A 26,473-nucleotide genomic window follows, 5' to 3' on the forward strand; every position below is an offset into this window, starting at 1 on the left:
CTATTTTCTGTTCTGAATGCCCCTTTATCTAATCTCCATTTGTGACCCCTGGTCCTTGTTTCTTTTTTCAGTCTCCTGGGTCGACATTGTCTATACCTTTTAGGATTTTGAATGCTTGAATCAGATCACTGCGTAGTCTTTTTTGTTCAAGACTGAATAGATTCAGTTCTTTTAGCCTGTCTGCATACTACATGCCTTTTAAACCCGGGATAATTCTGGTCACTCTTCTCAAAGTCATCTCAACTGTGTTGCCCATGATATATATAGTGAGATCAGAACAGTGTGCAGCTCTGCCCAAAAGTTCATCCTCTTGTATGTGGGCAGCAGTGTGGAGTAGTGGTTAGGGCTCTGGACTCTTGACCGGAGGGTCGTGGGTTCAGTCCCAGGTGGGGGGACACTGCTGCTGTACCCTTGAGCAAGGTACTTTACCTAGATTGCTCCAGTAAAAACCCAACTGTATAAATGGGTAATTGTATGTAGAAAATAATGTGATATCTTATGACAGTTGTGTCATCCTGGATAAGGGCGTCTGCTAAGAAATAAATAACAATAATAATGTGGATTTAACTTGTTACAGTTTTTTTTTTTTTTTTTTAATTATGCTAAGTGATTCTAATTGATGCAAATCTTTTGGCCACAGCTCTACATGTTTGCTAAAATGGCACTTTTGAATCATATCTATCCAATGTGACTGCAGTCAGACTGCAATGTTGAGCAATGAAAACCACACCCAAATACCGATGTGCAGGCTTTGTCAGAGCTGCACTTCTTGTGTCCTTAGGGTAATCCTTTTTCTTTTTTTTTTTTTTGGAGCCTCTGCGTTTGAAAAGGAGGCTCTTATACTCTCTAAACAGCCTCCCTCTGTGCTGGTGGAACAGGGAAAGAGAGGCTCTTATACTCTGTGAACAGCCTCTCTCTGCTCTGTGCTGGCGGAGCAAGGAAAGAGAGAGGCTCTTATATTCTGTGAACAGCCTCCCTCTGCTCTGTGCTGGTGGAGCAGAGAAGGAGAGGCTCTTATACTCTCTGAACATCCTCCCTCTGCTCTGTGTTGGTGGAGCAGGGAAAGAGAAAGAGAGGCTATTATACTCTTTGAACAGCCTCCCTCTGCTCTGTGCTGGTGGAGCAGGGAAAGAGAGAAAGGGAGGCTCTTATACTCTCTGAACAGCCTCCCTCTGCTCTGTGCTGGCGGAGCAGGGAAAGAGAGAGGCTCTTATATTCTGTGAACAGCCTCCCTCTGCTCTGTGCTGGTGGAGCAGAGAAGGAGAGGCTCTTATACTCTCTGAACAGCCTCCCTCTGCTCTGTGCTGGTGGAGCAGGGAAAGAGAAAGAAAGGCTATTATACTCTCTGAACAGCCTCCCTCTGCTCTGTGCTGGTGGAGCAGGGAAAGAGAGAAAGGGAGGCTCTTATACTCTCTGAACAGCCTCCCTCTGCTCTGTGCTGGTGGAGCAGGGAAAGAGAAAGAGAGGCTATTATACTCTCTGAACAGCCTCCCTCTGCTCTGTGCTGGTGGAGCAGGGAAAGAGAGAAAGGGAGGCTCTTATACTCTCTGAACAGCCTCCCTCTGTGCTGGTGGAGCAGGGAAAGAGAGGCTCTTATACTCTCTGAACAGCCTCCCTCTGCTCTGTGCTGGTGGAGCAGAGAAGGAGAGGCTCTTATACTCTCTGAACAGCCTCCCTCTGCTCTGTGCTGGTGGAGCAGGCAAAGAGAAAGATAGGCTCTTACACTATCTGAACAGCCTCCCTCTGCTCTGTGCTGGTGGAGCAGAGCAGTGTGTGTTCTTATATTTGCTTAACACAGCAGAGGGAGGCTGTTCTAAGAGTATAAGAGCCTCCCTTTCTCTCTCTCCGCTCCATCAGCGCAGAGGGAGGCTGTTCAGAAAGTGTAATAATACCCCTGTGGTATATTTTAAGTCTTTTTGTTTTCAATTATTTTGACAACTATGGTATATAAAAAAAAAAAAAGCGGAATTAATGAAGGTTGAAGATCTGTTTAAGATTATTTTAAAACAATGCAGTATTTTATGTCGATGTATTGTTTTCTGTTTAAGGTCCCGTGGATTTTACTGCCACATTTTAAAGTTCGACTTTTAGCCTACCGTTACCGAGTCTTTTTGGCCACTTTACGGCTCCGTCGTCACCTTGACATCTGCGTACCTAAGAAAACAAAATGGCTGTACCCATGTTGACATGTTTGAAATCAGGCAAGAAACGAAACTATATGTAGATTTTAAATAGTTTAAAAACAGCAGCATGCGTAATAATAACACACAATGCAAGGGGCATAAGCATTTTAGATTTTTAAAAATCACGGGGTAGAATTTTCTGTCGCTGTGTTAATACAGTCATTATTTTAATCTCACAGTAGGCTATTTTTAAAATGTTTTTTTAACACGTCTATAAAATAAGTTAACAAACGCGTCAAAAACACGAATACCTCGTTTAGGAGCGATATATTTCAGCGCGTTTTATGCTGTATTAACGTCTACGCTGTGATTGAACGGTCTGCTTTCAAATTTGACGTGCATTATTATTATTATTATTATTATTATTTATATATTTATTTTTACTTGTTGAAATTCGCATCTAGGTGAATGTTCACGATATCCTTACCCACTCTAATTTTCTGTGCTTCATCAGAAAATAAAAGGCGACTATTTTCAACATGCATTTCTCATTTCAGGGTTGCGGTTGTGTCCGCGGATTTCTCAGATCTGTAGAGCTCAAAATATTTCTCTGAGTGCAGCGTCCCAGGCTGGGAGCAAATGGCGTATCGAGTGAGTATAAAACATAATTCAGATCTCTTATTTAACATCATATAATCAAAACGATCTCACAAAGTAAAAGTCTACCGGAACCCTTAGTGGTAGCACAGCAAGTATTTCATGTTGGAATTAGAAATGTCACATTATTTTATTTTCGTTAAGTGTTTGTGAAAACTCCAAAGCGCTGGGTGTGTAATTCAATATGTTAACAAGGGAACATTATTCAGCAGCTTTCACTGGACTCTATGAAGCTGAGGGAGTTCATTCTATATAGAGGGTGTGTAATTCAATATGTTAACAAGGGAACATTATTCAGCAGCTTTCATTGGACTCTATGAAGCTGAGGGAGTTCATTCTATATAGAGGGTGTGGAATTCAATATGCTAACAAGGGAACATTATTCAGCAGCTTTCATTGGACTCTATGAAGCTGAGGGAGTTCATTCTATATAGAGGGGGTGTAATTCAATATGTTAACAAGGGAACATTATTCAGCAGCTTTCATTGGACTCTATGAAGCTGAGGGAGTCCATTCTATATAGAGGGGGTGTAATTCAATATGTTAACAAGGGAACATTATTCAGCAGCTTTCATTGGACTCTATGAAGCTGAGGGAGTTCATTCTATATAGAGGGGGTGGAATTCAATATGTTAACAAGGGAACATTATTCAGCAGCTTTCATTGGACTCTATGAAGCTGAGGGAGTTCATTCTATATAGAGAGGGGGATGCAAAACTTTTGTTCAGAGCTGTCAGCAGCAGGGTCAGTAGTATTTTATACTTTAAATGAATTTTCTCTTGATCTTCAGGAATGGCTTTGCCAGAAGCGGCACAGAATATGGACCTTTGACAGACTTACCTGATTGGTCGTATGCTGGTAAGTTCTGAGCTTTATTAACATGATCACTGGCCTCTCCCTTTAAAGGAGCGCTGACCATCTTTAAAATCCATTCTCTCACCTCTTATTAGCTTTATTAACAGGATCACTGGCGCCTCCCTTTAAAGGAGCGCTGACCATCTTTAAAATCCATTCTCTCACCTCTTATTAGCTTTATTAACAGGATCACTGGCGCCTCCCTTTAAAGGAGCGCTGACCATCTTTAAAATCCATTCTCTCACCTCTTATTAGCTTTATTAACATGATCACTGGCCCCTCCCTTTAAAGGAGCGCTGACCATCTTTAAAATCCATTCTCTCACCTCTTATTAGCTTTATTAACATGATCACTGGCCCCTCCCTTTAAAGGAGCGCTGACCATCTTTAAAATCCATTCTCTCACCTCTTATTAGCTTTATTAACAGGATCACTGGCCCCTCCCTTTAAAGGAGCGCTGACCATCTTTAAAATCCATTCTCTCACCTCTTATTAGCTTTATTAACATGATCACTGACCCCTCCCTTTAAAGGAGCGCTGACCATCTTTAAAATCCATTCTCTCACCTCTTATTAGCTTTATTAACATGATCACTGACCCCTCCCTTTCTTCTGTTTGAGATCTTTTCGTTATCTGATTGAATGGTTTCTATTTCAGATGGCAGAGCAGCACCCCTTCTCAAAGGACAGATTCGAAGAAAGCAGGAGATGGAAGAATTAGCAGTGAGTAGATTTTTGCATAGCAAACCCAACTAAGGGTGGCCAAGATGTTAAAATGTCAGTTTGTGTCTTTGATCTTGAATTTGAACTTCACAAGCAGACATTATTTGTACGATTGGTTTCTGTGTTGTCCTGTTGGTAGAGTCTCTCTGTACATGTGGCAATGCTGACGAGACCACGCTATATAACACTAATATAAAACCCTGCGCAGAACTACACACCTACCCAACACAGAGTCTATATAACACTGACATAAAACCCTGCGCAGAACGACACACCTACCCAACACAGAGTCTATATAACACTGATCTAAAACCCTGCGCAGAACTACACACCTACCCAACACAGAGTCTATATAACACTGATATAAACCCCTGCGCAGAACTACACACCTACCCAACACAGAGTCTATATAACACTGATATAAAACCCTGCGCAGAACTACTCACCTATCCAACACAGAGTCTATATAACACTGATATAAAACCCTGTGCAGAACTACACACCTACCCAACACAGAGTCTATATAACGCTGATATAAAACCCTGCGCAGAACGACACACCTACCCAACACAGAGTCTATATAACACTGATATAAAACCCTGCGCAGAACGACACACCTACCCAACACAGAGTCTATATAACACTGATATAAAACCCTGCGCAGAACTACACTCCTACCCAACACAGAGTCTATATAACACTGATATAAAACCCTGCGCAGAACGACACACCTACCCAACACAGAGTCTATATAACACTGATATAAAACCCTGCGCAGAACGACACACCTACCCAACACAGAGTCTATATAACACTGATCTAAAACCCTGGACAGAACTACACACCTACCCAACACAGAGTCTATATAACACTGATATAAAACCCTGCGCAGAACGACACACCTACCCAACACAGAGTCTATATAACACTGATCTAAAACCCTGCGCAGAACGACACACCTACCCAACACAGAGTCTATATAACACTGATCTAAAACCCTGCGCAGAACTACACACCTACCCAACACAGAGTCTATATAACACTGATCTAAAACCCTGCGCAGAACTACACACCTACCCAACACAGAGTCTATATAACACTGATATAAAACCCTGCACAGAACTACACACCTACCCAACACAGAGTCTATATAACACTGATCTAAAACCCTGCGCAGAACGACACACCTACCCAACACACTGGTATCTATAGAAAGTTTGTAATCCAGTGTCTAAATTTGGAATATTGTTTTTTCCTTCTCTTCATAGCGGAGAGTTGTGATGTTGAGTTCAGAAGTGGACCGTGGAATGGAGAGATGGAGAAAGACGCAGGAAGAAAAGAAGAAAAAAGAAGGGAAGAATCTGTCGCTCCTTTTAAAATCCAAAGGTGACCGACTGCTTAAAAAATAAACTGGAGCCCTTGTCAGCTTGCCTTCCCCTTATTGTATTAAACATTGAGTCTGCACGTGTGCAGCCAGAGTGATCAAATGCAGTCTGCACACATTTCAATCCTCTTGTGTCTTCAGGAAAGTTGCAGCAGTCAAGTTAAAAAGCCATGCTGATCAGTGACCTAGGATTCTCCAGACAAACACCATCAAATGATAATTCAGAATGTTTGATCTCATTACTAGGATTCAGTGCGACTGTTCCTTTTTCACATGCATATTGTAATAAAAACACATTTTTCTTTTGGTATCAGTTGTAAGAGCTTTTTATTATTATTATTATTATTATTATTATTATTATTATTATTATTATTATTATTATTATTATTATTATTATTATAAGTGATTTGTCAATGAATCTCTCTTATGGTGCAAGACTGCTGTCTGTCTCCTCGCTAAATTAATTGACACTAGTTTAAAAAGCACTATTGCCCTTAATTTTATAGGGCAGCAGTGTGGAGTAGTGGTTAGGGCTCTGGACTCTTGACCGGAGGGTCGTGGGTTCAATCCCAGGTGGGGGACACTGCTGTTGTACCCTTGAGCAAGGTACTTTACCTAGATTGCTCCAGTAAAAACCCAGCTGTATAAATGGGTAATTGTATGTAAAAATAATGTGGTATCTTGTAACAATTGTAAGTCGCCCTGGATAAGGGCGTCTGCTAAGAAATAAATAATAATTATATAGAACTGAAATAGCTGGTGTTGTCTGGATGTTTTTTGCAATCTGCAAGTTATTAAATCCATGATAATAACACCATGTGAATTAATATGACAACATGATCTAATGTCGTTGTGAGGACATTTTAAAAACCTGACGCAGAGACTGTCTGCAGTGATATCTCTGCGTTTTAATTACCCGAAGACTGGTTAGCACACAGACTGCAGTGTGGCTAGTTGGACAGCAGATGGCGACACATCCTTTTTCTGTTTTACGCTTGCTCGAGAGATCTTGCGTCGTTCAAGTTATTTTCCTGTTTTGTTTTTTTTACAAGAACATCTTGTGATAGTAGGAGCTGTTTTTTCCAGCTGTCGTGTTCCTCTTTCTGAAGCCTATGTAACTGCGTTCAGAAAGGAAGGGCTCAAATCGCTCGATGTGTGATGAAGTTTTACCGAAGTGATTGCATTCCATGAAAAATATATTCAGAACTTGTCACGTTTCCACTAAGTGAGTGACAGATTAATAAATCCTCAAATTTAATATTTGCTAGCGTTCTTTCTCACAAAATATCCCGTGGCTATCGGGCATCCTGGCTTTACAATTACTGTCCCCACAATCCTGTTCAGTTTAACGCTACAATATAATCCCTTCTTCTCGGTGTCTGTGTTAGTTTACTACATTCTGAAAAGAGTTTAGTTTCATTAAAGCTGCAGACAGACAGACAGACAGACAGACAGAGCCCCACAATCCTGTTCAGTTTGACGCTACAATATAATCCCTTCTTCTTGGTGTCTGTGTTAGTTTACTACATTCTGAAAAGAGTTTAGTTTCATTAAAGCTGCAGACAGACAGACAGACAGACAGAGCCCCACAATCCTGTTCAGTCTGACGCTACAATATAATCCCTTCTTCTCGGTGTCTGTGTTAGAAGCAAATAGTCGAATAGTCAACCCACCACACAGTAATTTAAGTGGCAGTTTCTGGTGGACCCTTTAAGACCCGATTTGACAAAGTTCTGAGATCAATCACCCGCTCGGAACCGGACGAGCGCCGATGGGACGAACGGGCTCCTCTAGTTGGTAAATGTTGTCATGTTATATTAAAAAAAAAATCCTATATTTGAATTGTGCGCGATTTATCCATTCTGGGATGTTTCGTCAGGTGGGGGACACTGCTGCTGTACCCTTGAGCAAGGTACTTTACCTAGATTGCTCCAGTAAAAACCCAACTGTATAAATGGGGAATTGTATGTAAAAATAATGTGATATCTTGTAACAATTGTAAGTTGCCCTGGATAAGGGCGTCTGCTAATAATAATAATAATAATAATAATAATGATAATAATAATAATAATAATAATAATAATAATAATAATAATAATAATGATGATGATTTTACTAACAACCAAACGAGCAAGATGGGCTGAATGGGGCATCCTCTCGTTTGTAAACTTTCCTATGTTCTTATGATACAAAATGACATGCTGCCTTATAAAAAAAAATCTCATTTTTTTTTATTTGAAAGAAGTAAGTGCGCGTTCTCGTTTCTTTTTTCTTTCAATGCCTCCTCCTTTTCATGTGTGTTGTAATCGCGTATTATTGACCAGGTTTCCGGGGAATAGTTTTAATCCCGCCCGTGTCCACGCGAGTCCGCTTTGACACAAATCTGGCAACGAGACAGGATTTAAGAGGAAAAAAAAAACTTGTCTTTCGCCAAGTACAGTTTGGGGCAGGACCCGGCCATAGAGAAGAATATACATACCACGTCTTCACATTAGCAAGAAGGAAGGAAGGAAGGAAAGAGAGAGAGAGAGAAAGAAAGAAAGAACATTTAGATACGCGTAAAAAGTGTTCTGTTTTTATTTGTTTTTGTTTTTTTAAAAAAAGTTTCTAGAAGGAAACAAACAAAACGTTTTGCGGCGCGGGGGGGCTCGGAGGAAAAAAACTAAATACGTTTTTTTTGTTTGTTTGTTTTATAGATATTGGGGTTTTTTACATTTATTTCTGGTTTTGCACTTCGACAAGACACGATTGAACCAGTTAAAAGAAAAAGGAAGAAAAATCAAGGATGTGTAAGATGTTACAAGTTATTCAAGGCGGGATACTGGCGTGCTTTTTAGGACAATGCTTATTTTCTAGCTCAACTGCAGAGTCGAGTGAAAATTTTACACCGGAGGTGAGTCTAAAAAAAAAAAAAAATAAATAAAAAAACGCACGTTTTAAACACAAGTTTAACCGTTTGCAAAAATTATATATATATATATATATATATATATATATATATAATTATGCAGGGCTGTATTGGAAAAGTGTACGCATTTGCCTCGCACAGCGGTTAATCTTTAACTTTGGATAAATGTAATCTACTTTGTATATTTTGTATAGTGACGTTATCTATAAACCGCGTTATCTTTATTTGTAGCTAACGCCTAGTTGTGGTTCTGTCATTGAAGTGTATTTATTAACTTTCCGTCTGTTGTTTGCAAGGGCTGAATCAGCGATTGAGCAATATTCTGTGTTGACGGGGGTTTTCTGGCGAGGGAAAAGACATGTTTGTGGAGATGTTTTAGATTAATGGGATTGTTTAAGAGTAACGGGATGTCAGGTGGCCCTGTCTCATCCCAGGTCTGCTGTTTTGAAGCCCTGTCTCGTTTTTTTCTCTCGGGTGTTTGGGAAGGTACACGGTTTAGGCGTGAAGGAGAGATTTTTTATTACCCTTTGTCCTCGGACACACGGCCTTTGTGGCGTCTCTTCTCAGCTGTTTTGCAATACATTGCAGCATATGCCCTTTAATCACGAATCTGCCATTGGAGGGGCTTTAGAACAGAAAATAGGAGGCACTTTTTTACACAGAGAATCGTGAGGGTCTGGAACCAACTCCCCAGTAATGTTGTTGAAGCTGACACCCTGGGATCCTTCAAGAAGCTGCTTGATGAGATTCTGGGATCAATAAGCTACTAACAACCAAACGAGCAAGATGGGCTGAATGGCCTCCTCTCGTTTGTAAACTTTCTTGTGTTCTTATGTTCTAACAAACCTCAGATACACAACCTGATAAAGCATTATATAAGCCACAGTTACCAGTGGTGTCGTTTTTAGTAGAATTTGCTACAGTGTTTCCACCTTTCTCTGTTGTAGGATTTTTTTTTCTTCCTTTGTTTTTTTTCTTTTTGTCATATGATCCCCCTCTCCTCCCCCCCCCTTCTCCCTCCCCTCCTCCCCCCCCCCCCCCCCCCCCCCCCCTCTCTGGTGTCCTCGCATGTTTTTCTGTTTAGTTGACTCTCCAGGATTCCTTCCCGTTGCATTTTTTTCCTCTGCCTAACTTGTTGAGCAGGCACTTTTTTTAATTTTTTTGGTTTGTTTCGTCTGTTTTGAAAATGATCATCCGGGACCATTGACTCTTCAATTCCATAGCAGTTTGAGAGCCAGTCCAGGTTTTACATTCGTTCTGGGAGCTTAATAATAACCTATGACAAGTGTTGTGTAAAAAAAAAAAGAGGAGAGAGGGAGAGAGAGAGAAGGAAAGTGTTGTGTAAAAAAAAAAAGAGGAGAGAGGGAGAGAGAGAAGGAAAAGGAGGAGAGGAAAAGGAGAGAGGAGAAGGAAGGAGGTAGAGAAGGAGGGAGAGAGAAGGAGGGAGAGAAGGAGAGTAACAAAATAAAAACTGACACAAGCAGCCTCACCTTCGACCACTTTCGCTTAATCAGAGAATGTCTGCCGTTAGTTTGTGTGCTAGATCCTAAAACTGCTTGATGAATGGATTGCACAATGGCGCAGTTCAGTCATGAGAGGAGAGAGAGAGAGAGAGAGACTAACCCTGCTCAAACATGGCTGCGTTTCACTGTTGTCTCTCATTCCCTTTCACTCTTTATAGCTAACCTCTCTCTGTCTCTCTTTCATCTCGGTATGTTAAACATTACCCTTCCCAAGGAAAGAATGCGGAGCCTGGAGGCTGAGATACAGATTGCTGGCAGAGCCAGTGAGATACAGCTTGCTGCTGGCAGAGCCAGTGAGATACAGATTGCTGGCAGGGCCAGTGGAATCTGAACGGAGATAAAGGACCCAACAAAACAACTTCCTCCTCTTTGATCTGCTAACAGACAACAGGAAGTCAGTTTAACCTTTGATCTCCGGAGGTCTAGTTCCCTGCTCAGTTCATTGGCTGTTTGACTGCTTGACTTTCTTAGTTTCTTTTAAATGTTGTGACCTGTGCACAGTTTCTGATTTGAAGTTCTGGATGAACTGCCTGTAATATCACAAGATCCACTCAACAGACAGAAAGACACTTGCTACAGTTGTATTTTTCCTTCTTAAAATTATGGTTTTCTCCACACTTCCTGTCCAGACAGGCAGTAGAAAGTCAATAAAGTGTTCCCCTTTCCCAGGAGGCTATTAAAACACAGACACAAACATGAAAGGAAGGTCTGACTAAACAAGCACACAATGACATCGACTTTCTAAACACGATGACATCACAGATACAGGGTGACATCGCAGATTCAGGGTGACATCACAGGTATAGACCACCCAAGTGGCCGTGCAAATTGACATTCAAACCCACTGAATAAAACCTCCATGTAAGATCACTGTTTGTCATTCTCAACATAGGATTGTATTGTTTGTAGAATGGCGTGTGGTTTGAATTGATGGCGTGTGGTTTTCTTTTTTTTAAATGTAATTTTAATAATTTAAGTCAGATTAATGATTCAAAATGTTCTCAACATCATTATTTATTTCTTAGCAGATCCCCTTATCCAGGGTGACTTACAATTGTTACAAGATATCACATTATTTTTACATACAATTCCCCATTCATACAGTTGGGTTTTTACTGGAGCAATCTAGGTAAAGTACCTTGCTCAAGGGTACAGCAGCAGTGTCCCCATCTTGGGATTGAATCCACGACCCTCCGGTCAAGAGTCCAGAGCCCTAACCGCTACTCCACACTGCTGCCCCATCAGTGGTGTTTTGAGGGTGATGTCATCGCTTTCCTCTGGAAACACTATTCAAGAAAGTTATCTAAGAAAAATAGCAGCTTTATAAAGGATAGGCCAGGAATGTCCATGCTGTGCTGTAGTTTATTCCACGAATGAGGACTCTGTCTGTTCAAACAGGATGCTGTTTATATGGAAAAATGCCTTCTGGTTCATTAACCATACCAGTTTGTAGACGCTCCCTAACCAGAAATGTGGGGCTTTATCAAAAAGACAATACCGAACATTAACCAACCTGAAATCTCTCCAGTTGTACTGCTGTAGTTCTGTACAGGTTATATTAGTGTTATACAGTGTGGTCCTGCCAAGCCCCACAGCAGGCAATGCCAGTGCACCAGATTACAGCTTTCTATAGACACCACTGTGTGGAGTAGCTGCTGTAGTTGTTTTCACAGGAAATTGCTTTGAATATTGATACTGAACCTTCTCCTCATCTCTAGGTCTGGCTGCAGCAGTATGGGTACCTGCCCCCGGGTGACCTGCGTACCCACGCTGCCCGCTCCAAGCAGACTCTCTCCTCCGCCGTCATGGACATGCAGCTGTTCTACGGCCTTCGAGTGACCGGCGTCTTTGACCCTGAGACCGTCCAGTGAGTCTCTTGACACACCTTCTTTCAAAACCCCTTGAGAAAGGACCCCACCCCGAGAGCTGTTCAACACTCACTAGAGCTGGGTTTACTTAAGAAGCTTCATAAATTTAACAGCAAAAGGTTCCACTAGAAGTCTTTCTCAGTGTTTTCAGTGTGAATTTAATGGCAAACGTTTCCACTAGAAGTCTTTCTCAGTGTCTTCAGTGTAAATTCAATGGCAAACGTTTCCACTAGAAGTCTTTCTCAGTGTCTTCAGTGTAAATTCAATGGCAAACGTTTCCACTAGAAGTCTTTCTCAGCGTCTTCAGTGTAAATTCAATGGCAAACGTTTCCACCAGAAGTCTCTCTCAGTGAGATCAATGAAATCGTGTTTCAGTATTTGTAAAGGAAAAGATGCAAGCAGAACTTGGTTTTGAATACAGAATTTAATAATGGACATTTGTTACATTGCAAATAAAAAAACATATTCAGTTGTCATTAATGAAAGCACTACAGCTGTGGCCACAAGTTTTGCATCACCTAGAATTTTAGGATTGAGTCATAATTAAAAAAGATCTATAAACATAATTTAGATCTTTTATGTAACATCATGTAATCAAAAGAAAACTACAAAATGATATTGCAAAAAAAAAAAAGTCTACCGGAAGTCATAATCGCAGTACAGTAAGGATTTCATGTTAGATTTCGAAATGTTATGTTTTTCGTGCAGTTTTTTGTAAAGTATCTGGGGAAAACTCCAAAGCGACGGTGTGGAATTCAATATGTTAACAAGGGAACATTATTCAGCAGCTTTCATTGGACTCTATGAAGCTGAGGGAGTTCATTCTATATAGAGGGTGTGGAATTCAATATGTTAACAAGGGAACATTATTCAGCAGCTTTCATTCAAATTTATGAAGCAAAATTAGTATAGAGGGTGATGCAAAGCTTTTGGCCATAGCTGTATATGTATATGTATGTGTATGTGTGTATATATGTGTATCTGTGTGTGTGTCAATGTGTTTGTGTGTTTGACCCCTGGTTCAGTATCTCTCTATCTCTCTATCTCTCTATCTATCTATCTATCTCAGGAGTTACTGACAGATGTGTTTCTTTGCAGAGCGATGCAGAGACCGCGCTGTGGAGTCCCTGATAAATTCGGCTCCGAATTAAAAACCAACTTGCGTAGAAAACGCTACGCTATCCAGGGGCTGAGGTGGAACCACAATGAAATCACCTTCTGGTGAGAGAGCTGCCTTTCTCAGAGATTGAAACAACACCGTTTGAAATGGATCATTTATATATATATATATATATATATATATATATATACCATTGCCTGTTTCAAATAGAGAAAAGTGTAAAGTATTGCATGCAGGCAATAAAAATGTGCATTATAAATATCATATGGGAGATACTGAAATTGAAGAAGGGAACTATGAAAAAGACCTAGGAGTTTATGTTGACTCAGAAATGTCTTCATCTAGACAATGTGGGGAAGCTATAAAAAAAGGCCAACAAGATGCTTGGATATATTGTGAGAAGTGTTGAATTTAAATCAAGGGAAGTAATGTTAAAACTTTACAATGCATTAGTAAGACCTCACCTAGAATATTGTGTTCAGTTCTGGTCACCTCGTTACAAAAAGGATATTGCTGCTCTAGAAAGAGTGCAAAGAAGAGCAACCAGAATTATCCCGGGTTTAAAAGGCATGTCGTATGCAGACAGGCTAAAAGAATTGAATCTATTCAGTCTTGAACAAAGAAGACTACGCGGTGATCTGATTCAAGCATTCAACATCCTAAAAGGTATAGACAATGTCGACCCAGGGGACTTCTTTGACCTGAAAAAAGAAACAAGGACCAGGGGTCACAAATGGAGATTAGATAAAGGGGCATTCAGAACAGAAAATAGGAGGCACTTTTTTACACAGAGAATTGTGAGGGTCTGGAACCAACTCCCCAGTAATGTTGTTGAAGCTGACACCCTGGGATCCTTCAAGAAGCTGCTTGATGAGATTCTGGGATCAATAAGCTACTAACAACCAAACGAGCAAGATGGGCTGAATGGCCTCCTCTCGTTTGTAAACTTTCTTATGTTCTTATGTTCTAAAGGGGAGCTAGACAAAGTTATCAAACGAGTTTCCTCTGTTTAGTAGAAGCAACATTCTCCCCCTCTCTCTCTCCCCCCCCCCACAGTATTCAGAACTACACTCCGAAGGTGGGAGAGTCCAAGACATTTGAAGCAATCCGTCGAGCGTTCCAGGTTTGGGAGCGTGTCACGCCTCTGCGCTTCAGAGAAATCCCCTATCACCTGATCAGGGACAAGCGCGAGAAGTTCGCTGACATCATGCTGATGTTCGCCGACGGTTTCCATGGCGACAGCACCCCCTTCGATGGGGAGGGGGGCTTCCTGGCGCACGCGTACTTCCCCGGCCAGGGCATAGGGGGCGACACTCACTTTGACTTCGCCGAACCCTGGACTGTGGAAAACTCTGAACTGGCTGGTGAGTTTCAGGACTGCTAGTGCTGTAGATCAGTCCTGAAGGCACTGCCTTAAAATCCATTCTCTTACCTCTGAGCTTTATTAACATGATCACTGGCCCCTCCCTTTAAAGGAGCGCTGACCATCTTTAATATCCATTCTTTCACCTCTTATTAGCTTTATTAACATTATTGCTGGTCCCTCCCTTTAAAGGAGTGCTGACCATCTTTAAAATCCATTCTCTCACCTCTTATTAGCTTTATTAACATGATCACTGGTCCCTCCCTTTAAAGGAGCGCTGACCATCTTTAAAATCCTTTCTCTCACCTCTTATTAGCTTTATTAACATTATGCTCAACCTCTTGCCTCCTGATCATTTCAATATTAAGAATAATAATATTAGACTTCATTGAGGGGAGCTCTGAACCCCAGGACTAGGTGCAGCAGCAGCAGCAGCAGCAGGGCTAGTGTGAGTTTCTAACCCTGCTCAAACTCCTGGCTCCTGATCATTTCAATATTAATAATAATAATACTAGACTTCATTGAGGGGAGCTCTGAACCCCAGGACTGGGTGCAGCAGCAGCAGGGCTAGTGTGAGTTTCTAACCCTGTGATTGGTCTTGTTTTGGTCTCCTAGGTAACAATGTGTTCCTGGTGGCGGTTCACGAGTTAGGCCACGCCCTCGGCTTGGAACATTCCAACGACCCGTCTGCGATCATGGCGCCTTTCTACCAGTGGATGAATACCGAGAACTTCGAACTGCCAGATGACGACCGCAGAGGGATACAACAGCTGTACAGTAAGTAGATCCGGGCAGTTAAAAAAAAAAACGTATTTAAAACGAAAGGGACTATGTTTTGTAGTAATAATAAAACTGCTATATGTACGATAGTGGATAAAGTAATGAGCTTCATGGCATTTAAATGACTTATTTTGTGAGCTTTAAATGTATTTCTTTTTTATTTAAAATTACCTTTTTTCTGATGAGTTGCGTTCGTATTGAATTGAAATCCTCCATCTCTGAATCCCAATGCACCTGGTATTGACTCGCTGACCTTTGAACTCCACTATTACTAGTTGAAAGGTCACTACAAATCATCATCATAATCAAGGGAAGTAATGTTAAAACTTTACAATGCATTAGTAAGACCTCACCTATAATATTGTGTTCAGTTCTGGTCACCTCGTTACAAAAAGGATATTGCTGCTCTAGAAAGAGTGCAAAGAAGAGCAACCAGAATTATCCCGGGTTTAAAAGGCATGTCGTATGAAGACAGGCAAAAATAATTGAATCTATTCAGTCTTGAACATAGAAGACTACGCAGTGATTTGATTCAAACATTCAAAATCCTAAAAGGTATAGACAATGTCCACCCAGGGGACTTTTTTTAACTGAAAAAAGAAACAAGGACCAGGGGTCACAAATGGAGATTAGATAAAGGGGCATTCAGAACAGAAAATAGGAGGCACTTTTTTTTTTTTACACAGAGAATTGTGAGGGTCTGGAACCAACTCCCCAGTAATGTTGTTGAAGCTGACACCCTGGGATCCTTCAAGAAGCTGCTTGATGAGATTCTGGGATCAATAAGCTACTAACAACCAAACGAGCAAGATGGGCTGAATGGCCTCCTCTCGTTTGTAAACTTTCTTATGTTCTTATGTGATTTCTTCTTGAAACCCGGAAGTCCTCAAAAAGGAACCGGGCACTAGGATTCTACAGCCTCGGGTAATTATTAATTTCTTTCTTTCTTTCTTTCTTTCTTTCTTTCTTTCTTTCTTTCTTTCTTTCTTTCCAGGTACCTCATTTTTCCCAGCCCCCACACTCCCCCCAAAGAAGCCTGACATCATCACCTGGCGCCCCCCCATCCCCAGGACCCCCAGAGTCCCCAACAAGCCCCCCAACGGAACCCCGAATGGACCCAACGTGTGCGAAGGAGACTTTGACACCATCGCGGTGCTACGCGGGGAAATGTTCGTCTTCAAGGTAATCCGCATTGAAGACATTGGGGGGGAAAAAAAGTGTGGAGACGTTTGTCATTGAATATAAGTTGAGTGTTTGATAGTTTATTATTATTATTATTATTATTATACTTTAGAGTACTGTAATCTGTCAATTGTTATTTAATCTGTAGTATTTTGTATTTAATTATATCCTGATGTAAATATCACTGACACTGTTATCTGCTCCATTATTGAATCGTATTTTGTCACACTTGTACTTGCTAGAACCGAAGTGATTGTGTTTATCTTGCTCTTAATTGTGTTAATACTTGTACTGTGATTCTTGAAATGTATTTGCTTACGATTGTAAGTCGCCCTGGATAAGGGCGTCTGCTAAGAAATAAATAATAATAATTATTATTAATAATAATAATAATAATAATAATAATAATAATAATAATAATAATAATAATAATAATAAGTCATTTAGCAGACGCTTTTATCCAAAGCGACTCACAGAGACTAGGGGGGTGAACTCTGCATCATCAACAACTGCTGCTGCTGCAGAGTCACTTCCAATAGGAGCTCGTTTGTTTTACGTCTCATCCGAAGGACCGAGCACAAGGAGGTTCAGTGACTTGCTCAAGGTCACACACACACAGTGAGTCAGTGGCTGACCCGGGATTTGAACCTCCTGGTAACAAATAAGCCCCTTTATTTAGCCACTGGACCACCGAGCCTCAATTAGTTATGAATGTGTTACAAACTGACAGGGGGAGGAGGGTGTGGTGCTGAACTGATCTCTTTGATTTTCGTGTCTTGACAGAATGAGTGGTTGTGGCGAGTTCGTGATAACCGCGTGTTGGACGGCTACCCTCTCCCGATTGGTCAGTTCTGGAAAGATCTGCCCGCCTCCATCGATAGCGCCTATGAGAGAGGGGACGGCAAGTTCGTGTTCTTCAAAGGTCAGTGTCAGAGGTGAAAGGTGAAAATATACAAAACTCCAAAGCGGCGGTGTGTAATTCAATATGTTAACAAGGGAACATTATTCAGCAGCTTTCATTGGACTCTATGAAGCTGAGGGAGTTCATTCTATATAGAGGGGGTGGAATTCAATATGTTAACAAGGGAACATTATTCAGCAGCTTTCATTGGACTCTATGAAGCTGAGGGAGTTCATTCTATATAGAGGGGTGGAATTCAATATGTTAACAAGGGAACATTATTCAGCAGCTTTCATTGGACTCTATGAAGCTGAGGGAGTTCATTCTATATAGAGGGGGTGGAATTCAATATGTTAACAAGGGAACATTATTCAGCAGCTTTCATTGGACTCTATGAAGCTGAGGGAGTTCATTCTATATAGAGGGGGTGGAATTCAATATGTTAACAAGGGAACATTATTCAGAAGCTTTCACTGGACTCTATGAAGCTGAGGGAGTTCATTCTATATAGAGGGTGTGGAATTCAATATGTTAACAAGGGAACATTATTCAGCAGCTTTCATTGGACTCTATGAAGCTGAGGGAGTTCATTCTATATAGAGGGGGTGGAATTCAATATGTTAACAAGGGAACATTATTCAGCAGCTTTCATTGGACTCTATGAAGCTGAGGGAGTTCATTCTATATAGAGGGTGTGTAATTCAATATGTTAACAAGGGAACATTATTCAGCAGCTTTCATTGGACTCTATGAAGCTGAGGGAGTTCATTCTATATAGAGGGTGTGGAATTCAATATGTTAACAAGGGAACATTATTCAGCAGCTTTCAATGGACTCTATGAAGCTGAGGGAGTTCATTCTATATAGAGGGGGTGGAATTCAATATGTTAACAAGGGAACATTATTCAGCAGCTTTCATTGGACTCTATGAAGCTGAGGGAGTTCATTCTATATAGAGGGTGTGGAATTCAATATGTTAACAAGGGAACATTATTCAGCAGCTTTCATTGGACTCTATGAAGCTGAGGGAGTTCATTCTATATAGAGGGTGTGGAATTCAATATGTTAACAAGGGAACATTATTCAGCAGCTTTCATTGGACTCTATGAAGCTGAGGGAGTTCATTCTATATAGAGGGGGTGGAATTCAATATGTTAACAAGGGAACATTATTCAGCAGCTTTCATTGGACTCTATGAAGCTGAGGGAGTTCATTCTATATAGAGGGGGTGGAATTCAATATGTTAACAAGGGAACATTATTCAGCAGCTTTCATTGGACTCTATGAAGCTGAGTGAGTTCATTCTATAGATAGAGGGGGATGCTAAACTTTTGGCCACAACTATTATTATTATTATTATTATTATTTTTTTTTTTTTTTTTTCTTAGACACCCTTATCCAGGGCAACTTACAATTGTTACAAAATATCACATTGTAAACTATCACATCACAGAATATCACATTACAACTAATAATACTGCTGATGTTAATAAAGACAATTATGTGATTTTCTTTCTGTAGGTGACCAGCACTGGGTGTTCTCTGAGTCCAGTCTGGAGCAGGGCTATCCCAAGAGCCTCCGGGATTTGGGAAAAGGGCTTCCCAAAGACCGGATTGACGCTGCGCTGTTCTGGCTTCCCAACGGAAAGACCTACTTCTTCAGGGGGAACAAGTGAGTGGATTACAGTGGAGAAGTCTGATCAGAGTGACATTGCTGCATCGAACAAAGCTTTGCATCCCCCTCTATATAGAATGAATTTTGCTTCATAGAGTCCAGTGAAAGCTGCTGAATAATGTTCCCTTGTTAACATATTGAATTCCACCCCTCTATATAGAATGAACTCCCTCAGCTTCATAGAGTCCAATGAAAGCTGCTGAATAATGTTCCCTTGTTAACATATTGAATTCTACACCCTCTATATAGAATGAACTCCCTCAGCTTCATAGAGTCCAATGAAAGCTGCTGAATAATGTTCCCCTGTTAACATATTGAATTACACACCCTCTATATAGAATGAACTCCCTCAGCTTCATAGAGTCCAATGAAAGCTGCTGAATAATGTTCCCTTGTTAACATATTGAATTCCACACCCTCTATATAGAATGAACTCCCTCAGCTTCATAGAGTCCAATGAAAGCTGCTGAATAATGTTCCCTTGTTAACATATTGAATCACACACCCTCTATATAGAATGAACTCCCTCAGCTTCATAGAGTCCAATGAAAGCTGCTGAATAATGTTCCCTTGTTAACATATTGAATTCCACACCCTCTATATAGAATGAACTCCCTCAGCTTCATAGAGTCCAATGAAAGCTGCTGAATAATGTTCCCTTGTTAACATATTGAATCACACACCCTCTATATAGAATGAACTCCCTCAGCTTCATAGAGTCCAATGAAAGCTGCTGAATAATGTTCCCTTGTTAACATATTGAATTCCACACCCTCTATATAGAATGAACTCCCTCAGCTTCATAGAGTCCAATGAAAGCTGCTGAATAATGTTCCCCTGTTAACATATTGAATTACACACCGCTTGTGTGGCATTTTCCAAATACTTAACGAAAAACTGATTGGAAAAATGAAACATTTCGAAATCTAACATGAAATACTTACTGATGTTAAATAAAAAATATGAATTATGTTTTAAATTTTTTTTTTTGTGTGTCTCGATGCTTAACCAGAGCTGTCAAAATGATTTTTCAAAGGAATGTTTGACATTAGCTGTAATGTTATTTTCGTATGTATTTTTTCTTCAGGTACTATCGCTTCAATGACAAAATGAAATCCGTGGATTCCGACTATCCCAAACCCATTAGCGTTTGGGAAGGAATTCCAGATTCTCCCAAAGGAGCGTTTATGGGAAGCAACGACGGTAAGAAATTTTGGCTAATTGTGAAATTTCTGCAGCTTTAACATTGAAATGATACTGTGTGTTTTAAAGTGTAAACTAATAGTGAACTAGCACTGTCAATATTAAGCAAGTTATTGTTATGGTTGTAACCCGTTGACTTACTTTCTATTTTAGAACATTAATGAATAGTTAAAAAACTAATTCCATGCAGTTTTAAAATCTATAGCTCTGGTCAAAGGTTTTGCATCACCTAGAATTTTAGGATTGAGACTTCATTAAAAAAAAAATAAACTGTTAAAAAAACTATTTAAACATATTTTAGATATTTTATTTAACATCATATCATCAAAAGAAAATGACAAAATGATATCGCCAAAAGTCTACTGCAAGGAAGCCATAATAGCAGAACAGTAAGTTCATGTTAGATTTCAAAATTTTCTCTCCTTTCTCTTCCTTTCTTTCTTTCTCCTATCTCTTTCTTTTTCTTTCTTTCTTTCTCCCTCCTTTCTCTCTTTCCTCCTTTCTTTCTCTCCTTTCTTTTTTCTCTCTTTCTTTCTCTCGCCTCCTCTCTCCTTTCTCTCTCCTCTTTTCTTTCTTTCTCTTCTCCTTTCTTTCTCCCTCCTCCTTTCCTCCTTTTTCTTTCTTTCTTTCTTTCTTTCTCTCCTCCTTTCTTTATTTCTTTCTCTCTTCTCCTTTCTTTCTTTCTCCCTCCTTTCTTTCTCTTTCTCCTCCTTTCTTTTTCTTTCTTTCTTTCTCTCTCTCTTCTTTCTTTCTCACTCTCCTCCTTTTTTCTCTTTCTTTCTTTCTTTCTTTTCTCTCTCGCTTCTCTTCTCTCCTCTTCTCTTCCTCTCTCACAGTGTACACCTACTTCCACAAGGGAAACCGCTACTGGAAATTCAACAACCAGAAGCTGAAGGTGGAGCCGGGCTACCCCAAGTCCATCCTGCGGGACTGGATGGGCTGCGAGAACGACGACAAAACGGGCCGAGGCGAGACGGAGGTGCTCATCATCGAAGTGGAGGAGGAGTCGGACCGCGGGGTGAATGCAGTGGCCATCATTATCCCAGTTCTGCTCCTGATCTGTGTGCTCGCAGCCCTGGGAGCCCTCATTTTCTTCAGGCGCTACGGGACCCCACGACGCCTGCTGTATTGCAAGAGATCCTTGCTGGACAAGGTCTGAGGCAATGCTTAAAAAGGGGGGGGCGCTTCTCCTGCTTTCTCAACCCCAAGTCCACTCCCCCCCCTCCCTACAATAATCTACACACTGTGTTTTGTAGTCTAAATGTACATCGGTAGAACTTTGAAATGTTTTCCCCAAGCGTTTCCGCTTTTTAATCGTTGTGTCGAATGTAGTCCCTTTTAATGTGGTTTTGTGTGTCCTGAGCATTGTGGACATGCACAGCTCTGGCCAAAGGTTTTGCATCCCCTTCTATATATAGAATGAACTCCCTCAGCTTCATAGAGTCCAATGAAAGCTGCTGAATAATGTTCCCTTGTTAACATATTGAATTACACCCCCTCTATATAGAATGAACTCCCTCAGCTTCATAGAGTCCAATGAAAGCTGCTGAATAATGTTCCCTTGTTAACATATTGAATTACACACCCTCTATATAGAATGAACTCCCTCAGCTTCATAGAGTCCAATGAAAGCTGCTGAATAATGTTCCCTTGTTAACATATTGAATTCCACCCCCTCTATATAGAATGAACTCCCTCAGCTTCATAGAGTCCAATGAAAGCTGCTGAATAATGTTCCCCTTGTTAACATATTGAATTCCACCCCCTCTATATAGAATGAACTCCCTCAGCTTCATAGAGTCCAATGAAAGCTGCTGAATAATGTTCCCTTGTTAACATATTGAATTACACACCCTCTATATAGAATGAACTCCCTCAGCTTCATAGAGTCCAATGAAAGCTGCTGAATAATGTTCCCTTGTTAACATATTGAATTACACACCCTCTATATAGAATGAACTCCCTCAGCTTCATAGAGTCCAATGAAAGCTGCTGAATAATGTTCCCTTGTTAACATATTGAATTCCACCCCCTCTATATAGAATGAACTCCCTCAGCTTCATAGAGTCCAATGAAAGCTGCTGAATAATGTTCCCTTGTTAACATATTGAATTACACACCGCCGCTTTGGAGTTTTGTGCAAAATCTAACACGAAATACTTACTGTACTGCGATTATGGCTTCCGGTAGACTTGTTTTTTTTACGATATCATTTTGTAGTTTCTTTGATTACAGGATGTTAAATAAAAGATTTAAATTGTTCATATAGTTTTTTTTTTAATTATGTCTCTATTGAAATTCTAGACGATGCAAAACTTTTGGCCAGACCTGTGTGTTTATTCACATTAAAGTTTTAGAGAATCCCAAAAAAAGCTCCAAAGTAGGGCTTAACCCTTTGCAGTCCATTTATTCAGCGTGTCTCGGGCACGCCAGGTCCAATTTATTTTCACACGCGCAGTTAATTTTAGACACGCTGTTTAAAAGTATTTTTTTCCACAGTCAAACGGGTTTAAAAGACCCTGCATATCAACAAAGCACTCACTAGGCATCTCCAGCCCCACCCTTTCGTTCGCTATCGCTTTCAAATATGCTAAGAAATAAATAATAATAATAATAGTCGTACATACTGGTGGATCATCTCCTGATCACTCGTTTTATCACCAAACTCCTCAATAATGTGATCCAAGTCATTATTTTATTACTATAACATCTGAAAAAAGCTCTGCAAATGTCCATGATATCCTCTGTGCATTGATGCAGTCACAGCCAGCTTGTTTCCTTATGGCCTCCGTTATCTGATGCCAGGGGCAAGTATGACTATTCATGAGACACGCCCCTTTTTTTCGGCTTGTCTCGGCTCCTGTCGCTCCCACTCGGCCATTGAATGGTTTTCTCTGCTTTTTCTGGAGAGAAAACGACTAGAAACCCGTTTTTTTGCTTCTTTTTGATGTCGGACAGGGTCCAACATTGGACCGGATAGGAATAATTGCAATGTCGGACAAGGTCCGACAATGGACCACAAAGGGTTAATATGTTAAAACATTTAAACAGGTTTAATCATAAAGTTTAGGATTTTAAACGGAAATGATCACACCCCTACAGGAGTGCCACCTGCGACAGACAGAGTGGCATTCTGGTGCTTTTTAGATTTTTTATTATTATTATTCTCTATGTAATAAACAGTCTGTGTTGTATGGCTTGAAGATCATAATGCATATTAAAAGGGTGTATTTTTCCCTGTTTCTTTTTTAATTCCACCACATCAGATTACTCAGTGAATGTGTTTTATCTTTTAATCTGTACATTGTTGTCGTTTTGTGTTGTGTGTGTTTTTTTTTCAGAATATAACGTATAGATTTTTTTTTGTGTAATAAATCTTTTTTTTTTTGTTTTAGGATTAGTTTTATATTGGGTAAAACACAAAACAAACCCTTTCGATTGTTTGTTCTTGGCATGTCTTCATTTTTCTTTCGTTTTCACTTGACGATGCAGTTCAAGAGATTGCTGCTTTTTTATTTTAGGGTTAAACTTTTTTTTTTAAAAAACGTTGGTTTGTTGAATTTTTGGCAGATTGCTTGCAATGCAATTCATTAATGTAGAGTTGTTTTCGGAGCATTTATAAAAGTACTCTATAGTAAAAAGCACAGTGAAAGCATGGTAAAGCATAGGGGAGCATGGTAAAGCATAGGGAAGCATTGTAAAGCACAGAGAGGTCTGGTAAAGCATAGGGAAGCATTGTAAAGCACAGAGAGGTCTGGTAAAGCATAGGGAAGCATTGTAAAGCACAGAGAGGTCTGGTAAAGCATAGGGAAGCATTGTAAAGCACAGAGAGGTGTGGTAAAGCATAGGGAAGCATTGTAAAGCACAGAGAGGTCTGGTAAAGCATAGGGAAGCATTATAAAGCACAGAGAGGTCTGGTAAAGCATAGGGAAGCATTGTAAAGCACAGAGAGGTCTGGTAAAGCATAGGGAAGCATTGTAAAGCACAGAGAGGTCTGGTAAAGCATAGGGAAGCATTGTAAAGCACAGAGAGGTCTGGTAAAGCATAGGGAAGCATTGTAAAGCATAGGGAAGCATTGTAAAGCACAGAGAGGTCTGGTAAAGCATAGGGAAGCATTGTAAAGCTCAGAGAGGTGTGATAAAGCATAGGGGAGCATTGTAAAGCACAGAGAGGTCTGGTAAAGCATAGGGAAGCATTGTAAAGCACAGAGAGGTCTGGTAAAGCATAGGGAAGCATTGTAAAGCACAGAGAGGTCTGGTAAAGCATAGGGAAGCATTGTAAAGCACAGAGAGGTCTGGTAAAGCATAGGGAAGCATTGTAAAGCACAGAGAGGTCTGGTAAAGCATAGGGAAACATTGTAAAGCACAGATTTTGTTAAGTTTCTTTTCACAGTTCTAAATTCAGCACTATTAAGGGTTTAATAATGGCGGATGTTGTTGGCTGAGACTTCACAAGCCCAAGAAAGTTAAGCCATGGTTTTAAAGCTGATTCGAACGACTTTATTACACAGTGTGAGGGTATTGAATGGGTTGCCAAGGGTTACCGAGCCGCGTTACTGATGCTGAATCATTGGGATCCTTTGTTATTATGGGATGACATCTGCTACTCGGAGCTGGAAGAGCGTTGATGGGATTCGTTTTCTTAACTTTTCCTGCTAGAAATTCTGAATCTCTTACTGCCAAAATTCATCTTCTGGTATTGCAGATCTGGAAAAAAAGGTACTGGGGTGGGCTGTGGGGATTAAATTAGTTTATTGTTTTATATGAATGCAACTGTTTTTTTTATTTTTTATTTGAACTGTTAACAATACCTGCAGGCCAGGGCTGGTTATTAGCAGTACTTCCATTATTTTTTTTTTTTATATTACTATTATAATTATGTTATTAAAAAAAAATGAAATAAAATTTAAAAAAAATCCTGTGTTCTTTATATATATACACACACACACACACTGAGACACACATACGCACATGCCCACACACACACACACACACACACACACACACATACGCACATGTGCACACACACGCTGAGACACCCCCCCCCACACACACACACATTTCAATTGACCAAGACTGAGGCCAAAGTGACAAGACATGTGAAGAGATCAAAAAAATAAATAAACAGACAGTTTTAACAGATAAAATGATTGATCTCATTTTGTAAATGCTTCACGTTGTGTCTGAAAGATGTTGCATTGCCATTGTAGCGCCACTGACTGTCTGCGTCGCCATTGAAGATCATTTAGGGTATAGTTAGCACACTGTGGTCCCATTCTACCAGCCTCACCCCATTGCAGCTGCCCTATACTTGTGCTACCATTGCCCCTCAGTGTAATACAGAACCATTATTGCCATTGTAGCTCCACTGTCTGTCTGCATCGCCATTGAAGATCATTTAGGGTATAGTTAGCACACTGTAGTCCCATTCTACCAGCCTCACCCCATTGTAGCTGCCCTATACTTGTGCTACCATTGCCCCTCAGTGTAATACAGAACCATTATTGCCATTGTAGCGCCACTGACTGTCTGCATCGCCATTGAAGATCATTTAGGGTATAGTCGGCACACTGTGGTCCCATTCTACCAGCCTCACCCCATTGCAGCTGCCCTATACTTGTGCTACCATTGCCCCTCAGTGTAATACAGAACCATTATTGCCATTGTAGCGCCACTGTCTGTCTGCATTGCCATTGAAGATCATTTAGGGTATAGTTAGCACACTGTGGTCCCATTCTACCAGCCTCACCCCATTGCAGCTGCCCTATACTTGTGCTACCATTGCCCCTCAGTGTAATACAGAACCATTATTGCCATTGTAGCTCCACTGTCTGTCTGCATTGCCATTGAAGATCATTTAGGGTATAGTCAGCACACTGTGGTCCCATTCTACCAGCCTCACCCCATTGCAGCTGCCCTATACTTGTGCTACCATTGCCCCTCAGTGTAATACAGAACCACTATTGCATTGGCAGTGTCATGTCTGACTTGAGGTTTTCTGGCAGTGCTGTGGTCTCCAATGGCTCTGCTAGCTAGGGTTATTATAGGGAGTGTACCAGGGTTAGTCTTTTTCAGTGAGGATTTATGGAGGTTTTAAGCACAAAGCATTTGGCCCAGATTGAGAGTCTTTTACCAGATGTGAAAGATTTACAGATGCAGCATAGAAGCCAAAGAGGGGATTTCAAAAACATCTGGCAGGGTCAGGGTCAGG

At 40.6% G+C, this 26,473-nt stretch overlaps 2 protein-coding genes across 2 annotated transcripts; both read left to right on the forward strand.

The window, feature by feature from the left end:
• Window positions 1-2,095: 2,095 nt before the first annotated feature.
• On the forward strand, window positions 2,096-6,050 carry mrpl52 (mitochondrial ribosomal protein L52). The gene is made up of 5 exons (XM_033997891.3): window positions 2,096-2,201; window positions 2,681-2,774; window positions 3,571-3,638; window positions 4,292-4,356; window positions 5,625-6,050. The coding sequence occupies exons 1-5, from the start codon at window positions 2,168-2,170 to the stop codon at window positions 5,763-5,765; spliced, it is 402 nt and encodes a 133-aa protein (XP_033853782.3). The 5' UTR covers window positions 2,096-2,167; the 3' UTR covers window positions 5,766-6,050.
• A 2,044-nt stretch (window positions 6,051-8,094) lies between these two features.
• LOC131709675 (matrix metalloproteinase-14-like) lies at window positions 8,095-25,178 on the forward strand. The gene is made up of 10 exons (XM_059012292.1): window positions 8,095-8,633; window positions 11,890-12,038; window positions 13,138-13,260; window positions 14,216-14,523; window positions 15,138-15,299; window positions 16,297-16,484; window positions 17,268-17,406; window positions 18,907-19,057; window positions 20,148-20,263; window positions 21,100-25,178. Exons 1-10 carry the CDS (start codon window positions 8,526-8,528, stop codon window positions 21,420-21,422), a joined length of 1,767 nt encoding a protein of 588 aa, XP_058868275.1. The 5' UTR covers window positions 8,095-8,525; the 3' UTR covers window positions 21,423-25,178.
• The last annotated feature ends 1,295 nt before the right edge of the window (window positions 25,179-26,473 follow it).

This window comes from Acipenser ruthenus, chromosome 44 (assembly GCF_902713425.1).
Source record: "Acipenser ruthenus chromosome 44, fAciRut3.2 maternal haplotype, whole genome shotgun sequence".
In the NCBI taxonomy this organism is placed as follows: domain Eukaryota; kingdom Metazoa; phylum Chordata; class Actinopteri; order Acipenseriformes; family Acipenseridae; genus Acipenser; species Acipenser ruthenus.

What these genes read in the sequence shown, in the direction of transcription:
- mrpl52 (XM_033997891.3), top strand. Translation starts at nt 2,168, where the DNA reads ATGGCTGTACCCATGTTGACATGTTTGAAATCAG. An exon ending in GTTGACATGTTTGAAATCAG is followed by an intron (nt 2,202 to 2,680) that starts GCAAGAAACGAA and finishes TTCTCATTTCAG; the next exon opens with GGTTGCGGTTGTGTCCGCGG. An exon ending in ACCTGATTGGTCGTATGCTG is followed by an intron (nt 3,639 to 4,291) that starts GTAAGTTCTGAG and finishes TTTCTATTTCAG; the next exon opens with ATGGCAGAGCAGCACCCCTT.
- LOC131709675 (XM_059012292.1), top strand. Translation starts at nt 8,526, where the DNA reads ATGTGTAAGATGTTACAAGTTATTCAAGGCGGGATACTGGCGTGCTTT. An exon ending in GGAAAACTCTGAACTGGCTG is followed by an intron (nt 14,524 to 15,137) that starts GTGAGTTTCAGG and finishes TTGGTCTCCTAG; the next exon opens with GTAACAATGTGTTCCTGGTG. An exon ending in CAAGTTCGTGTTCTTCAAAG is followed by an intron (nt 17,407 to 18,906) that starts GTCAGTGTCAGA and finishes TTCTTTCTGTAG; the next exon opens with GTGACCAGCACTGGGTGTTC.